At 44.0% G+C, this 18,159-nt stretch overlaps 1 protein-coding gene across 1 annotated transcript in view; it reads left to right on the top strand.

Annotated features, from left to right (window-relative positions):
• Positions 1-14,555: 14,555 nt before the first annotated feature.
• LOC307100638 (putative adhesion G protein-coupled receptor E4P) overlaps positions 14,556-18,159 on the top strand; it is a gene marked incomplete at its 5' end in the record, with an annotated part of 49,644 nt that continues 46,040 nt past the window's right edge. Inside the window, one exon of the mRNA XM_079773126.1 lies at positions 14,556-14,586. Within this exon, the coding sequence (XP_079629252.1) occupies positions 14,556-14,586 (31 nt within the window). The remainder of the gene's footprint in view (positions 14,587-18,159) is intronic.

The raw sequence follows: 18,159 nt of genomic DNA, 5'->3' as shown, positions 1-18,159 counted from the left end.
AATAATTGAAAAACTGAAAAGTAAGGATATTAGAATATAAAACATTATTTTAAATTTAAATATTTTATTTAACCTCCAAACCATAATTTATTAAAATTTGACTTCTTGGTTTGCTTGGAAGCAAACTCATCAATAATATTTTCAAAATCAAGTTCTAGAAAAATATTAATCATTAAAAAAATACTTTCCAGGCTGGTGTGGCTCAGTGGTTGAGCATTGACCTATGAACCAGAAGGGTCACAGTTCAATTCCTGGTCAGGGCACATGCCCAGGTTGTGTCCTTGGCAATCCTTGCTTATCATCCTTGATTATAGCCCTAGCTGGTCTGGCTCAATGGATAGAGTATCGGCCTGTGAACTGAAAGGTCCAAGTTCAATTCCAGTCAAGGGCACATGCCCGGGATGTGGACTTGATCCCCAGTAGGGGGCGTGCAGGAGGCAGCCAGTCAATGGTTCTCTCTCATCATTGATGTTCCTATCTCTCCCTCTCTGAAATCAAAATAAAAATATATTAAAACACACACACACACACACACACACACACACACACACACACACAAATAAATACCACACTGGTTATTGTAATAATCTAGTAGTCACAAATGTCTATAAGTAGAGGGAAAATCATGACATAGCAGTGCGTGATGTCTCACGCCAAGTAGGAAGTTGCCCTGCGGGTGACCTACAATAGGCACGCCTATGTTATTTTGAAAGCTTTATTTTTCCCACTTGTCCCACTGAGAACATCTTTTCAACTCATCAAACCTTTGGAACTTCGTTGTTCCCCTGATGGTTGCATGGTAATCTATGGATCTCATGCCATAATGTATTTAACTTGAGTTTGCATCATTTCCAACTTTTCAGTATTATGAACAATATTGTAACAAACATCTTTGAGGTACATTTTAAGCATTCTATTTAGATGCTGAAGTTACTAGTAGTTATCCATGGGAGGAAGCTTAGATGTCTCGATGTCTGGTTAAAGAAAAACAACTGCACAAATCCGTCAACTGTCAAAAAGTAAAACATTAGAAGTACAGTAATTTGGATATAACTTAAGATCTATGTGATGGATCCACGTCCCGCGTGGTTCAGGGTTCAGGATCTGGAGAAGGGGCCGCACGCAAATGAAAGAGATGAGACAAGAAATGATAATTTGGAAATATTGGGGGCCAGGCAGGCAAGCCCAATGCAAGAGAAAGGACTTCCACTTGGGTGCCAGCCTCACCATCCTTCTATTCAGTTTGGGATACACCTATAGCCCTTAGGCAGGCAGTTTCCAGTAACAGGCAGACTGTCTTATCAGTAAGGATGTACATAACTGTCTGGTGGGGAAGTTGCTTCAGTTACCATCGTCTCGACTAAACAGTGGGTGCATAGCTCTGACCTTTGCCAGGGCTCAAGGGTCACCAGCATTCTGGGTTCCTTGTCCACACCTCTCTGCTAGTGAAGACAATAGGCGGTTTTCCACAGATCTACTCATAGAAAAGCTTTCCACTGTGGGTTCTAAGTCATCTGGTTGCCTCCTGTCTTCAAATTTCTGGTCCATTGTACATAAAGTTATCAACCTCTTCTTTGTAATACTCAGCATGCTGGGCAATCAGATGTTCATGTTTTGTCCCCAGCTTTCCCACAAGTTCCTTGACTGCGTTATCTCTGTATGCCCATAACCTAACAGAAGATTGGGTTCACTGTTTAATTCAATAATATTTGTTAAATGAATGTGTCAAGGAAAGAGAGTCAGAACAGGGCACTGTTTGAAGGATGACTCTCAGTTTTACAAAGACAGCCGACTTTGCTTAAAGACAGGCATCTGTTCTGAGAAATGTATCGTTAGGTGATGTTGTCATTGTATAAACAGCACAGAGTGCACTTACACCGACCTAGCTGGTCTGTGACCACCATTGCACCTGCGGTTCATTGTTGACCAAAACGTCATTATTATGCAGCGCATGGCTGATATGTCTTGTTTCTGCAGTCACCCAAATACTCTTGTTTAAGTTTCTACTAGCAGTACTCTAGTAATTTCATTACAAACACTATTTCTAAAATGACAATAGGCAACTCAGGTCAGGTTCCTTGAAAGCAGAGCCTGAGACAAGGATTTTGTTGCCTATGACTTACCGAAGGAGTGCTCTGAGAAGAGGGAAAGAGACGAAAGCAGAAAGGGGTCGGAGAGGATCTGGGTTCTTCCTGATCCCAGGATGAGCTCTGGAGCATGAATAGCATCTCAGCACCAGTCCTGTTAGAGGCAAGGAGACCAGCCTTTTTAATCCTCCTGCCCGTCAGTTATTGGCTGTGTGATGCCCTCATGGTGGAGAGGTGTTAACAGCTTCCATTTGGCCGAGACAAGTTTCCTGTAGAAGGGACAAGCTGGCCCCATTAGGGAATTAAGGATGGACATTAATAATACCCACTACGGTCCTGGCCCGTGTGCCTGAGTGGTTACAGCCCTGGCCCACACACAAAATGGTCTCGGGTTTGATTCCCAGTCAAGGGCATGTACCTGGGTTGCAGGTTCGATCCCAGCCCTGGTCACGGCATGTGCGGGAGGCAACCAATTGATGTATCTCTTTCAACATCACTATTTCTCTTTCTCTCTCTCTTTCACCCCCCCCCCCAACCCTCCCTCTCCTTCACTCTCTCTAAAAATCAATGGAAAAAATATCCTCAGGTGAGGATTAGCAACAACAACAAAAAATACTGACTATGGCCCATCTGGTGCTGCTCAGTGGTTGAGCCTTGACCTATGAACCTAGAGGTGGCCGGTTTGATTCCTGGTCGGGGCACATGCCTAGGTTGTGGGCTGGATCCCCAGTAGTGGAAGTGCAGGAGGCAGCTGATTGATGATGTTTCTCTCTCATCGATGTTTCTATTTCTCTATCCCTCTCTCTAAAAATCAATAAAAACATATTTAAAAAAAAATACCTACTTCATTGGCCCATCCCCACAACTATCTAATATGAAAAAGTCTTACTGATCACTTAAATACTTGTTTGATGCTTATTGTAATGAGATTTTGAACTGCATTTAAAAAGTGTTTCAAATGATGCTGCAAACGTCTTAGACATTCGGGGAAAGCCTTCCTCTTACTAAAAGATCTGAGAGCTTGTACCCACTTAGCCTTGTTGAACCTAGAAGGCAATGGCTTTTATTTTTGAATATATACCATTAATAAAGTGCTTTCATCTGTAAAAAAAAATTAAAAAGTGCCAGGAGATATTTCTAATGCTGATCTTGGGAGGAGCATGCCTTCTCTTTTGAAATTTTATAATGTACGACACCTAAGAGTACTTGCCATTTCACCCCCTGAATGATGTATCACTTCATAATCAATATTTGTTATATACCCATCTGTGCCCTTACTTCATGAATAATTCCCAATGTTGATAAAATTATCCATTGCATGGATAATTTGAAACTCTCAACCTGCATCTGCCTGTGCTGCTAATATGGGCTGGCTCAGTTTACACGGCGAGCTTTTTGACCACAGGATCTCAGAATGTATTCTTTCCTCTTCCCTATTTCTCAGAAATATCTCATTTCAGGAGTTTGTGGGTATTGCTGGGTTACTATCTGGTCTCTGCTCAGGGTCAGTTTCCACCATCCTTCTTTACATCCTCATCCAAGCCCCTCTCATGCCTTCTCCTCAGGTATCTGCCCAGCTCAGCACAGCGATCTCCATCCACGGCCAGGTCAAGTCCACTGAATGCTGAGATTCATCCTGACTGGTTCACACCCTAGCGTGGGGCTGCCACCATCTCCTGGGCTCCTGAGCTGTTGTACTTGGGCATAGAGTCACCTCTGACTCACAAATATCACGGCACCATCTCTCATTCTACCCGTTCACTTCAGGGACCTCCAAGTAGCCACTTAGGTTTGCTGGACAGACTGTCCACCCTTCTGTCTTCTCTCTCTTTTCCTTCCAGTGGAATCTTCTCAAAACCTCCATGCATATCTACTCCTACAGGTTTGGGAGGTGATATAAGGTATATCCCAATTATTTGCCAGAGTGTTTAATTCTGTCTGGTCCAGCCCAAACACCAGTGACACATAGACCAGAAAACCCAGGAGGCTCGAAGATGTTAAGAAAATGTCACAAAGTCATTTATTTATTTGTCCTATAAATATTTATTCAGTATCTACTCTAGAAACTGCGGCTACGATGCTAAGCAAGTTGTACATTGTCTTTCCTGCCATGGAACTTGCATTCTCATTAATGTAAATAAACAAGTAATGAAGATCTAAGTGGGCTGGAAGTCTTCTGTGAACCCCTCCAAATCCATGCAGATGATGCCTCGAATGCTGATATCTGATTATAACTATGAACTTTCTTGGGCTCTGGTTTCCAGGGCTTTTGGCCAATGGGAAACACCAACAGGATATCAGAAAAAGGGAGGAGGGAAAAGTCTTAGTCCCCTCCCTGTGGGTTGCCGTGGACTGTCTGTCCCTTGAATGATGACTACAGCTTCATGATCTGGTGCTCCCAGTCTTAATAGTTACAATTCCTTACTCCTTGTCCATTATGATGTTTTCTCAATAGCATGGCATGTAATTCCTAAACATCTTCAGCCTACCCTGTGATTTTATTTCTACATGAAATGAAAAGAAAATATAGAAAGCTTTGGTTATGAAATTTTGGGGATTAATATATGCTTTTTTTTTGCATGAATTACAATACATCCTGCCCTTCCCACCATGAACTTGAGTGTTGTAATAATTACATGATCACCACAGAGATAAAACAAAAGCCAATGTTGTCTGGATTTTATAGAAAATAATGTCTAGCAAAATCCATAGGTAAAGGGTAGGATTTTGCCCAAATCCAAATGGGTCAACCAAGTTCCTTGCTTAAGCCTGGATGGGATCAGTAGTTTACTTACTATTTCTTTATTTTTTATTAAGAGAAAAGTCACATAACATGAAATTCACCACTTTAACCATATTAAAGTGTACAATCCAGTGACTTTTAGAATAGCCAAAGTGCACAGCTTTGTTAAATAAAAAATTTATTTTAAATTCAATTTATTGGAGTTACATTGGTTAATAACATGGTGTGATTTTCAGGTGTACAAGATTCTAGTTTGACATCTTCGCCACATTTCTAGTAACTCCTCCTGGGAAATACCACTATTTCAAGGCACGGAAAGTTAGTTGCTGAAAAACAACCGTTAAATGACTGGCAAAGAAGGAAGTGGCATTGATGTTTTCTGCTTGAGTTCCACAGTTTGATGGAAGATGATATTTCCTTTTTTTTTCTTCCTCGAAATGTGGCTTCCTCTTTTGTTACAGTTCATAAAACAGGATTGGCTTCTGGTTAGAGTGGGTAGAGCTGGTTATAGTGCTAGGGTGTGTATTGGTTGTCTACTTGGCAAGAAGCAGTTGATCCAGACAAATGGGTAAATGAAGATACTATTGATATAGGTGTGGACAGATAAAAGGTGTGTGGGGTGTTTCCATACCAGCAAGCAACTCTCCAACACCAGCGAGGTGTCCTATAATTCTACTCAGTTCTGCCGCCATCTACCTGGAGACAACGTCCACAGGCCAAGGGCGCAGTCCCACGAGGCTGCCCCCGGCCCTGCCACTTCAGACACCAATCTCAAGTCTGGGTTGTCAACTGTGCTTCTGACATACTGGCTATTGACTGGAGGTTCCCAAGACTCCCTCCTTGAGTTCCATTAATTTGCTAGAGCAGAACTCAGAAAAACATGTTACTAATTAGGTCACCAGTTTATTAGGAAAGGATGGGACCCAGGGACTGCCAGATGGAAGGACAGGTATGTGGGAAAGGGTGTAGAGCTTCCATGTCCTCTCCAGGCACCGCTCTCTCCCAATCTCCAGGTGCTCGGAACCTAGATGCGTTCTGAGCCCTGTTCTGTTGTTTTTTTATGGAGGCATCAGTATATAGGCATGATTGATTACATCATTGGCCATTGATGAGTGATTCAATGTCTAGCCCCTTGCCCCTCCGGTGAAATGGTGTGTGTGGCGTGGTGGTGGACTGAAAGTTCCCACCCTCTATTCTGTGCTTGGTTGGTTACCCTGGCAACCAGCCCCCATCCTTAGGTGTTTTCCAAAAAGCACCTCAGTAACATAAACTCAGCTGTGGTGGAAAGGGACTTGTTACGAATAACCAGACACCCACTTGGGAGGCTCAGAATTTCAGAGACTGTTGGTTTAGGCATTTCAGGTTAACATTCAGACTGTTCAGTTCAGCTTAGCTGACAAGGGTAGGCTTAAACCCTCTTTCTTTGCCATGAAAAAGAAACCTTTTGAGTATCACATGCAGCAAATACTTTGAGTTTGACATGGAGTGGCTGAGGACCAGCCCACCTAGAGAGCTATATACAGGTGATAATTTAAATATATATTTTTTGGTAATTTAAGTATTTTATAAAAAGAAATGGGACACTGAAAAAGGAAGATATTTATGTTAGAGATAATAAGGCAATGTTTAATAAATGTACTAAAACCAAGATAAGGAGTAAATCGCTGGGTGTGTATTTGGACTTGTCAGAGTAGGGGATATTGGCCATATTTTTGCTAGATCTTACCAAGTTTCTTCTAATACAAATGAGAAGAAAATTTCAGGACACCATGCTAATGGGACCAGTCAAGAATTTTACCAGCCAAGTAGGTGAGTGTGATTATATTGGGTAACCCTATCTCAAAGACCAAGAATATAGGCATGCCATTTTCCCAAAGTGGTAAACTGAGATGGAATATGACAAAAGGAAACTGGGTAACATGGTAGGTACACTGACTCATACTCTGGCCTTCAAGTTTCTCACTAAGAAGTTCACCAACCTAAGGGAGCATCCTGGAAGCTGAATCCATTTCCTTGGTGTAGGTGGAAGCTGGCACCATTCTCCATTACCTGGTTTCCCCATTGGACACCATCACCATTTCCAAGTTCATTTTCTGAGGCACTTTATATGGTCCACCCGGGTAATGTACTACCTAATGGTCCCTGCATTATGCAAACTTCCCTGCCAACACCCCAGCCTGCTCCACCCACGAGGCTCCTTGAGAAACTGGAGGTCGAGATAATAAACCATGTACTTCCTTTTTCTCTTAGCTCTGAGAAGCTCCCAGACTGGGTGAGAATCAAGGGATTTTCATCTTGTAGGTAAGTAGAAACTGGCTAAGTGTTTTTTCATAGTAAATAGAAAATATTTCCTGTGTAACCTGGGGGCTAGAAAAATGTTCTGCATTGAAAAAATTTCCAGGAGACCTCATTACAAGTCCTGTGGCTTTTTTTTTTTTTAAAGCTGCGTTGGGGGCATCTCCTTCAGGTCCATTTGCCCAATTCTGCTTGTGTGAGGAGTGGGCCCGAATTGCTTTAATAAAACTCCAAAGAGATTAAGGAGCTTAAGGGGGACTGAATCAGAAAGGCGCAAGACACAGTCTGAAGCAGATGCAGCAGATAACTCATTTGTTATTAAAAATGAGAAAATAAGATCTAAAAGTATGAGTGACTTTCCCGGGGTCCCACAGTGAATTACCAAACCTTTTCACACACCACACACCTCACCCCCATAAACACCTCACACACTCAGTGCCAGGCACACAGGGAAAGGCTTGTCTATTTTATCTACGGCCAACGGATCTACAGGTTGGTGTTTTTTTCAGCCATCTGCTGTGACCCCATGGTAGGGTAGGGGGCTCATGAAACCAATTTAGTGAGTACCAACCAGCATTTTAGGAGGAAGGAAAGGGCTGTCGTTATAAAATATCAGAGGCTGCATATAGTTGATATCGATTTGCGAAACTTGGCTCAGTTCTCTTTCTTTCTCCTGCTATCTCTGGTGCAAAATGTATTTCTTACAGTGGGTCATGGCCAAAGCTCTTTGCAAATCAGCCTTGGCATTTATGTGGAATCAGCCAGACGCAGAAAGACAAAACCCGTGAGACCTCAACTGTGAGCGGCAGTAGTCACACGCACGGAATCAGAAAGTAGGATGTGGGTGCGGGCACTGGGGAGAGGGAAATACGGGAGGTGATGGTCAAAGGTAAACAGTTTCAACGATGGAAGATGAATACATTCTGGAGATCTATACAGCATAGTATGCATAGCTAACAATACTGTGTTGTGTACGTAAAATCTGCTAAGAGGGTGGCTCTTACTACACACACATCACAAGGGGGGCTGGGGGACACACTTTGGGAGGTTGAAACTGGGCAACCAATGGGTTGGGGCTGCCTGTCACTACTTGAGTCAATTAAGCAGAGACAGGGTTGGCTCATATTTGAGCGTTTATTCCAATACTGCTGGCATATGTGAGAGAGAGCAGCAGGTCATCCATGAAAATCTGCTCTGCACCCCTCCATAAGCCAAATGTTTATATGGGGGGGAAGGACAAAGATTCCATGGGGAAGTAGGCAAAAGGTATAAGAATAGGTATGCAAAAGGAATAAGAATGGGTATTATAGTCATGAGGAAGTAGGCAAAAGGTATAAGAATAGGTATGCAAAAGGAATAAGAATGGGTAACACAGGCATGGGAAAGTAGGCAAAGGAATAAAAATGGGTAAAATGGTTACAGATTATTGGCCATATGGGCAGGGGTTGCAAAGGGCGGGCGCAACAAGGTTGTTAATCTTTCCAAGGTGACAGGCAGATCTCAGATAGGGAGAATGGACAGCATTCCAAGATAAACGCCCAGATCCTGGGACATACAACACTCAGCCAGGTTAGAATGTGCTTTCTCTAATCAGAACAAAACAATCACGGTTAACAGATCATGATTAATCTTTCTGAATAGCTAGAGCTAGTCCCCACTATTCTGTTTCGGCCCCTAACACGGTGATGGATATGTTTATGGCCTGATGGTAGTGACGGCTTCATAGGTGTGTACTTCTCTCCAGACTCACCGAGGTGTGTACCTTGAACATGTATAGCTTTTTACATGCCAATCATTCCTCAGGAAAGTGGTTTTACAGAAAACAAAAAACATCCAAAGCAGCACTGTTAGAGGTCTAGCTGTTCTGGGAAACATTATCACCGCTTTCACATAAAATACCGATTTAAACTGGTTTCAAATGAGATCTCAAAAAAGAATTGTCCTTCTCTAGACAGGGTGTCTTTTTTTTTTTTTTTAAAATATGTTTTATTGATTTTTTTACAGAGAGGAAGGGAGAGGGAGAGTTAGAAACATCGATGAGAGAGAAACATCAATCAGCTGCCTCCTGCACACCCCCTACTGGGGATGTGCCTGCAACCAAGGTACATGCCTTGACTGGAATCGAACCTGAGACCCTTCAGTCTGCAGGCTGATGCTCTATCCACTGAGCCAAACTGGTTGGGGCTAGACAGGGTGTCTTTGTGCTGGGAGTTTCCATGGTGTGTTTTAGACTATGTTCTTGGAAGGAAAGAGAAACACAAACCCAAAAGGTAAACAAATGTTGGCGGAAGGGGAGGCATGTAGGAAGCGACCTAGAATCACTCCTCAAAGATTGGACAGAATCTGATTTTCAGTCAGAGATTATACCCACCGGCTCTGCATTTAAGGCAAAAGTGGATTTGGAAGACTTTAGGTGGAGCCCATGACCTCCAGTTCGGCACAGTTCCCAATTCTCCCCGCAATGGCCTCATTTATTTGTATCCCATGTTTAGCTCCTAGGAGACATGGGGGTTTAGGATCTTGGTGTTGGGGTTACACAACAGCTTGAGATTCAGCCTAACTTTGTCCAAGCCTCAGTTTAGCATTTTTTTGTTGTAGCATCACCTTGAGCAAGTGATGCAAATGATAGAACCTCGTTGAGTGTCAATTTCTTCATCTGAGAAGTGGGGATCATGAGAAGATCCACATCATAGAATGCTTGTGAGCTTTCAATGAGATGATAGTGAAACTGGACAACCCATGGGTCCGGGCTGCCTGTCACTACTTGAGCCAATTAAGCAGAGCCAGGGTTGAATCATAGATGAGCATTTATTCCAGTAATGCTGGCTGGCATACGGGAGAGCAGCAGGTCACCCAGGAAAATCTGCTCTGCTCCCCCTCCTAAACCAGCTGCTTATATTGGGTAGGACAAAGATTACACACATGGGGAAGTGGGCAAAAGGAATAAGAATGGGAATTACAGACATGGGGAAGTAGGCAATGTGGGCTGGGGCAGGAATCCATGTTTGGGCAGCAAGTTTTTAATCTGCCCATGGTAACAGGCAGTTCTCGAATGGAAATGGACCACATTCCAAGACTGGCCCCCAAGTCCCAGGGGCGCACAACTCCCTGCCAGGTTAGAGCGTACTTTCTTTTCTTAGAACAAAACGATCAAGGTTAACAGAGCATGATTAATATTTCTTATAACTGTAGCCATAACTATATTCTATTTCTGCCCAGAACAATAGCATCAACACTCTTAGTAAACTCTTGGCCTGTCGTAGACATTTCAAAAATGTTCTAAAGGAGGGAACGTAAGGATGATTACAGGAGCATGGGAGAAAGCAAGGCAGGGACATCTCTTGGATTACAGGGTAGTTAACAAGATTATGTGCTCCCTTGAGGGTGGTTACACTTCCCAGGGGACTGAAAAAGAGGCGCTTCAAAGGTGTGCTAACCTAGATGCACAAAAACAAGGGACAAGGGCTTGCTTACGACAAAGATAAACCTTTTACATGCCTGGGGTGTGACTACCCACTGTGACCTGCCCACTTAGGAATTTACAACCAGATCACCCTATGAACTTACATTTGGTTAGATTTGTTACAGAGCCCCTTTGTTGTCCACAGCCACCATTTCCACCATCACCACCATCATCGCCTTCATCACTGTTATCATTATCTCTATGACCACCATCGCCACCACTGTCATCATTATGTCCTGTCCCCATCGCAGTTCACTTTATTCAGCATTTATCACGTGCCAGGCAGGTGCCACATGCTATGAAAGGTCATCTCACTGAATCAGGATAATGATACTATGAAGTACGTTTTTCTTAGCTCCATTTTGCAGGTAAGAAAACTGAGGCTCAGAGACAAAGTCATTACCTCAGAGCCACTGAACCAGTCACTACAGATTTGCAATTCTAACTCAGGCTGTCGCCCTGGCTGTGTGGCTCTGTTGGAGTATCATCCCTTAATACCAAAAGGTGTGGGTTTGTTTTCTGGTCAGGGTACATATAGGTTTCCGGTTTGATTCCTGGTTAGGGCGAGTAAGGGAGGCAATGGACTGATGTTTCTCTCTCACATGATGTCTCTCTGTCTCTTTCTCACCCTCTTCCTCTCCCTTCTTCTGTCTTTAAAAATCAATAAAAAATATATACTCGGGTGTGGATAAAAAATAAATAAACTCAGATTGTCTTGGGCATTGCCAGCACCCGGTAGGAAAGAATTGATTCACAGGGAAGCCCTGAAGGACTCTAAACTCAATGATATAGCAGAACGGTTGTGTCAAAACAGGAATAGAGAAGGGATGGAGCTGACAAAGAAGCTGTATTTTAAGCCACTGTGTTTCTTCTCCTGTTAAAATATTCCACGATTATTAATTTCTTATTGCTAATGTATAAAATTTGGAATTACAGAAGTTAAACAGAGGAGATTTAAAATCACTTACAATGCCATTCTCTTATTGACATTTATAATTTCTTTACATGTGATATTCCATATTTTGCTCCAGTTCCTGCTGTTATCGTAATGCTACGCCACGGTGGTTTTCCATGTTCTTTTAATAGCCTCCTACATTATTTTATTTATATTGAATTATTTTCATTACACATATTTAAATGCTGCCTTTCTTTCCGCTGACATTTTATGAAACCAATTAAACTCCTTTGCTATATTTTTCCCATCGGTGCCTTTAGCATCACTTTTGGGTGCCTTAACCGATTTACAGAGCACTTACCTTTGCTAATGTGCGCTGGGACTTTTATCCTAAATCTCAGCTGCCCATCAACATGACTTGATAACAGTGCCTTTTACATATAAAAATGATATTCTCATGGCAAACTCTGCTACATTGTGTTTTAAAGTCTTCTTTGAAAGGCTCATTCATAGAGATGTCTAGTACTTCCATTATTCTCTCCTCTAGAATAACGTAACTAGGATGGACGGAATGCAACTATTACAATTTAGATAATTAGGCGTCAACAAAAGTTTATGCACAAGTCTTCAGTTTTAACAAATGCTAGGTTATGGGGGGGAGTGACTTCCTTATTTAAAATACCTTCACTTGGTTCAAAATCAAAATTTTGAAAGGGCAGAATGAGAAATTCTCCTTGCTTCTGGAGAATGCTGTTTCCCAGCCTCTCAGTTTTCAAAGGCAACAGGTGTTATGAATTTCTCAGGCAACTTCCAGGAACGTTTTATGACAATACGAACTCATTATACATATACGTGCATTTGAGGCGCTTATGTTTGTGCAAAGGCCGGCCTGTATGACTCTGTGTATGCCCAAGTGCACACACAAGTAAATTGTAGAGAATAAGTAACATTTGTGTAAAATAGAGATGGTTTCCCTGTTATGTAAATACGTTAGAACTATATGTACACGTTTCTAATTGCATAGAATGTTAGCATCTTCTTTATTGTCGCCCCTATTATACAAATGTTAGCATACATATGTCTGCCCTTTGGTTATCTATCTACTTAACAGCACACCTTTAAGACAATCTCTTCTCTCCCTTTTATTAGGGAACTTGTCAAACATATACTAATTTAGTGACAATAACATCATGAAAACCACAGACCCTCCCCCAGCTGTAAAAAAAAATGCCCAATTTCATCTCATCTTTGTTCCCACTTGCTCCCCAAACCTCCCCAGATATCTTGACATAAATTCTATGTGTCACATTATTTCACCTGCAAAGTTTTTAGTGCAGATCTCCAAAAGATCCGTCTTTAAACACAGCCCCTTTAGCATACCTTTGGAGCAGTCACCTGAGTTGACAGGTGAGGAAACGGAGCGGGAATTTATACCTATGGAAAATGCACCATCATTCTTTAATGCCCTTACATCTCCAGCCTTTTTTAAAAAAAATCGTTCGTTGGATTTGGGGTCCAGTAAGACACTGCGGTTTGTTATGTTTTTGTCCCTTTTAATGTATGTGCCGTGTTTTTTACTGGATAGTGGGTCCTGTGCAGCTTCCCAGGCTGGATGGTGCGGATTGCAATGGATTAGGATTTTAAATTCCAGCAGGGTACCCCAGCAGGGGCGGCTTGTGTTCCTGACCTGCTGGGCTGTGAGCGTGTTTCCTGTAAGCTCCTCGGCCCTGATCAGCCCTGCAGGAGCCTGCCCTTGGGGTGATTTCCTACGTGTGGAATTGTTGAGTGGAAAGATGGGCAGACAATCTGACAGGAGTGAGAAAGCTCATGTCCAAGGTGATCTAGCGGGTGGCATGGGGGGGGGGGGGACTGTGAGCAGCATGTTGACTGCTGTCCTTGTTGCTGTGGGAGTGAGTCCAGGAGGTGGGAAGCTGGAGACCTGAGTACCGAGGCCCTGGGCATGCCATTGCGAGGCCTCCTCCAGGGCTCCCATATATTTCTATTTTGCTTATTATAGAGATTTAAAATGTATTCATTAAAAATAATCTTCCTTTTAGATTTTAGGCAACATAAAAATTAGTTAAGTATGTAGTTATTACCTTATGTACCTTTGTTTTCATTTTAATTTTACCCTCCCCCCATGCCATATCATGTCTTTTTATTTTTCAATTAGGTTACAATTCAATATTATTTTGTATTACTTTCAGGTATACTGAAAAGTAAAGTGTCCCCTCAATATTTCTGGTACCCACCAGGCCCCATATATACAGATCACAGTATAACGGACTGTACTCCCTACGCTATCATCTACTACTAATAGAGTTAGTGCGTACCCAATTGGTGGTGCTCAGACATTGATAGGCAAGTAGTTTTTAGGTGCTTTTACACTGGCCACACATTTTTTTTCTGCATTAAACATGCCTTTGTATCATTCCTTTTGAATTTATTCAACTAACTTGTTGAACTAATTCCAATGCATTGGAATTGCTCTGGCTAAACACACTCAAATTTATGTACAGATTCAAAACGTAGCTTTCCCCCTCATTACAGACCCTTCTCATTAATCTGCCTCCTGGTGTTTATGAGAATTCAAACTGCACAACACTGTACAATATTAGGTGTCTTTATTCTGCTCACTGATACTGCAGAGAAATTATTCATCACTGCTCAGCAAAATCATATATGCTCAATGCTTAATCATCACTTGTATTTTTTCATTTTTCTCCCCCTGGTTTCCTTGCATTATTATAGTGTCCGTTTCTGGTTTGTAAGAGCTTGTTTATGACTAAAGATGTTAACTATTTCTCATGCATTGCAAATGAAATACCATTTGTTAGTATTTTACTCTGGTATTTTACTTTTTGATTGTATCAAACTTGTGTATTAAATATAATCCTGTTCTGTTAAAAAAAAGATGGGGCAGAACTTAAAGGGTTTTGGCAAACATCAGCCCCCTGGCTCCTAAACCCCGTGACCATCAGAAACTGATCTCCTCGGGGCTTCTTCATTCCAGGAACCCTCGCCACGCCCTGCTGGAGCGTCGCAGACTGTCGTCCCTGGTGTCTCAGCGCTATGAGGGGCAGGTGCCTGCCCCTGCTCTCAGGTGAGTGGGACAAAGACCCCCTCCCTCTCCTCCCCATGACCCCGTGCCCATCCTAGCTTCGGTTGCTTCCCCACGTTTGGCACTTTCTCCAGAAATGACTGTGCGCCTGTCCTATTCGAGTCTTAGCCGGTGTTATGCAAAGAGCTCAGGCCCAGAAAACCTTGGTGCATGGCTCCTGGCTCCCCAAAGAAGTACCTCAGAGGAGTCGCTATGAAAGAAATGGGTTTATTAGGGCTTACATGCACAACAGTGGGGCTGACCTGAAGGGTACCATCACACCGCTGCCACCGGGAAGTAGAACCACCAAGTCCAACCGGCCCGTGGACGGGCTGCACCGGGGGCGGCCGGCAGGTGCTATTGTTCCACCATCACCCGGACTTCCCCAGCACAGAAAACAGAGGCAAACAGGCACGCCGAGGGAGGGGCATGCGTTTTTGAGCAAGCTGTGTGAGGTCAAAACTGCTAGCTGTTTTCTTGACTGAGGAGCTGGCCAGGCTCCCAAGGTCTCACAGTTCTTACTGATGCGACTTCATCGTCTTCCCAAGGGGTGGCAGGGGGAGCCGGAGCCTGGGAAGGGGCCCATGTTCCCCTTTTACCATACATCCCAACCCAACATGGGTACCTTCCCTCTCCACTCCCGTACAATCTGCCCGTTATATCTTCCGCACATATCCTGGGGAGGGAGGAGGAGACGCTGCGTTCATATTTTACAGCAACAATGTAACACACAGGCAAGGAATAACGGACTTATACATACTAGTATCAGAGTGGATAAAGCAGATCCCCAGTCCCAAGACAACTTTCCAAATCATGTTGAGACAGGACCGTTCTGTCCGGTTGACTGGATTTGTTTCCAAGGCAGCCCAGCAGTAGCAGAGAGGGGCACCCAACAGCCCGAAACATTGGACCGGGGAGCCCCCTCATCAGCCCACCTTGCAAAGCTGTTAGCCTGCACTGAACTCAGAAGAGTAAGGCAGATGTTTAGTAGACACCAACAGAAGCAAATCAGGTCCAGTGGGTAGTACACAGGCCATCGCTCTATCCTGTGTAAGAACAGTGGCTCGCTCAGATGTCTCCCTGGCCTCCTATCCCGTATCTTTGACTGGAATGCTAGCTGTGAGAGGACTACACATCTGCCAGCTGGAATAGTAGCCGGCCACTTGCCAGTTATGGGCAAGACCCTCCCCGTGGGGCTAGGAGAGCGCACCAGCGGGTGCCAGTTTGAGTTTCCCAGGGCCAGGCTAATACACTAGCTCCAGGGTTATGTCCTGGGGGTGCTGGCAGCAACAGGCTCTTCTCCGCTCCCCAACAAGGTCTTGTCTTAGCATCCTCTGTTGTTGGCATCTGCACTCTCGGTGGGCCACCCACCTCTGCTGCTGCAGGTTGATCTGGTCGGGGCTTTTCATTCATGGTTAGCAGCAAGTCAGAGTCCTGTGGTCCATCCTTGTAACGACCGTCCCTCGGTTTCCAGGGCATTTTCAAGAGTTTGTTATAGCGTTCTATCAGCCCAGCTCCTGCTGGATTGCAAGGGTGGTGCAGTCGCCATTCAATGTTGTGGCTCTCAGCTCAGTCTTGCATGTAATGTCCGGTCATTGCCAGCAAGGGGCACGGATGCTGCTCCGCACACACAGAACAGCCTTGACAAGCTGTAATGTCCGTCGTTTCCAATGGGAGCCCCCAGGCTTTAGCTGTTGCTCACAGGGTTTTGACTGGTATGTGCCCTTTTCCTGTGTAGCCAGGTCTTCTGCTGGGGCCTCTTCTAGCCATCGGACGGGAGCAAGTGCATTCGCTTCATCATTCCCTGGACACAGAATGACTGATGTCCTGTGACATGATACAGGGTCACCTCCTTAGTCTGCACATACGTCAGCCACATGGTTTGCCCCCACAGGGGTCTGTTGCTGATAGTCCAGTCCTGGGCATGCCCCTCAGGGGGCTGTCCTTTGCATGGGGCAGCAGTACACCAGGCTTCAGGTGGCACTGGAACCGCACCTGCTCTCCCTGGCGAAGGGCCAATGGGCTCTCCCTTGAGTGCCTTTTCAGCATCTCCTTCTGACACAAAGGTGACTGGCCCAACGCGTCTGCCATTCCTGGCTAAGTGGGGACATCGAATGGACAGGTCTCTGCTGCAGGAAAACACTCCATCTCATTATCGCCCGAGTCTGTGCTGCGCCCGATTTCAGGGTGTGAGACACGTCGTGCAGCCACCCCATGATGGGATAGGTGGTCGGCACCCGTTACAGCAAAGCTTCCAGGAATAGGCTGTTGCCTGCAGGGGGTGGTAGGTGGCATAGAGCTGTTGCTGTATTAGGCTGCATCTTTCTTCAGCCCCTTTCCACACCTGGGACCAAAATCCTTTTGGGAGGCGGAGTCTCCCCTGTCTCTGCCAGAGACCCCGTGACACCCCCTCCTGGGTTCCATGTGCATCCAATTCGCCAGGTAGGGCTGGATCATAGATACCAAGCGCCTGTACCTGTTTACCTGCTCTTTTGCCTCCTCAAAAGCCCGCTGGTGCTTCTCCCGCCAGTCCCACTGTCGTCCTCTCCTTATAAGCACATACAAAGGTTCCAGGTGCACTGTTCTACAACACATCCTCTGAACACTGTAGTGTGTGTTCACCACCCCAAGTCAAGTGTCCTTCTATTACCATTCATTTCCCCTGTACCCCTTTTACCTCCCCCCATCCTTTTTCTTTTGGCAATCACATACTCTTGTCTGTGAGTTTTCAAGTTTGGAATCAAAGTGATTCTTAAATTCCTTAAAGTTTTCTGGTGACATTCAGAGTCTAACGCATGTCTCCCTCAAACATGACAAGCCAGTCAAAGTCCTGGTCAATAAAACCAGCTTTCAACTGCGTCTTGTGATAAAGCGCACAGATGTTTGTTGAATGCGAGCAAACAACCATATTGCCATGACAATTAAGTAATACTCACTTATTAAGAGTTTCAGAATTCTAGAGGGATCAGGTAGGGAAAACATACAAATGCCTTGTATTGCTTACAAAGGTACAATTTACCAAACTGCTCTAAGGAAAAAACAAGGGTGCTTATATCTGGAAAACAAAACACTTTTTAAAAAAACAGCAATATTTTTAACAAAGTCATAAAACAATAATTATCCTCAGTTCATTCAGGCCTATCTGATCAATTCTTCTTTATCCAGAACATGTCTGTTTTCCCATAATCCTGATCTGCAAATTTATTCTCAGAAAACTCCATTTTAGAATAAGTCAGTCCTTTCCATGGGTCTTTACAATGAAATCTCTTTGCAAATGCATCAGAGCAAAACAGTGATTGTGAATGACAAACTTAAAATGACATGGTTATAGATCTGATTAAAATGCAATTGACAAAGAACTCGGCTTTTCTGAAAGATGTCACATTCCAAGATAACAATTTGAATGTAAAGGTGTGCCATATTCTTCCCCCCACGCTCCCCTCCTGCATACTGCTCCGGCACAGGGCTGGGGGGCAGCCCTGATCCCCCAAGTCCCGGGACCACAGCAGCCTCTGAGTCTCCTAAAGGAAGACTCAAGGTGTTCAAAAGACTCATTTAAAAATTTTTCCTTCATTT

This window comes from Cnephaeus nilssonii, assembly GCF_951640355.1.
Source record: "Cnephaeus nilssonii genome assembly, chromosome: 5".
In the NCBI taxonomy this organism is placed as follows: domain Eukaryota; kingdom Metazoa; phylum Chordata; class Mammalia; order Chiroptera; family Vespertilionidae; genus Cnephaeus; species Cnephaeus nilssonii.
The sequence above is the reverse complement of the archived record's forward strand: the minus strand, read 5'-3'. Positions and strand labels throughout refer to the sequence as shown.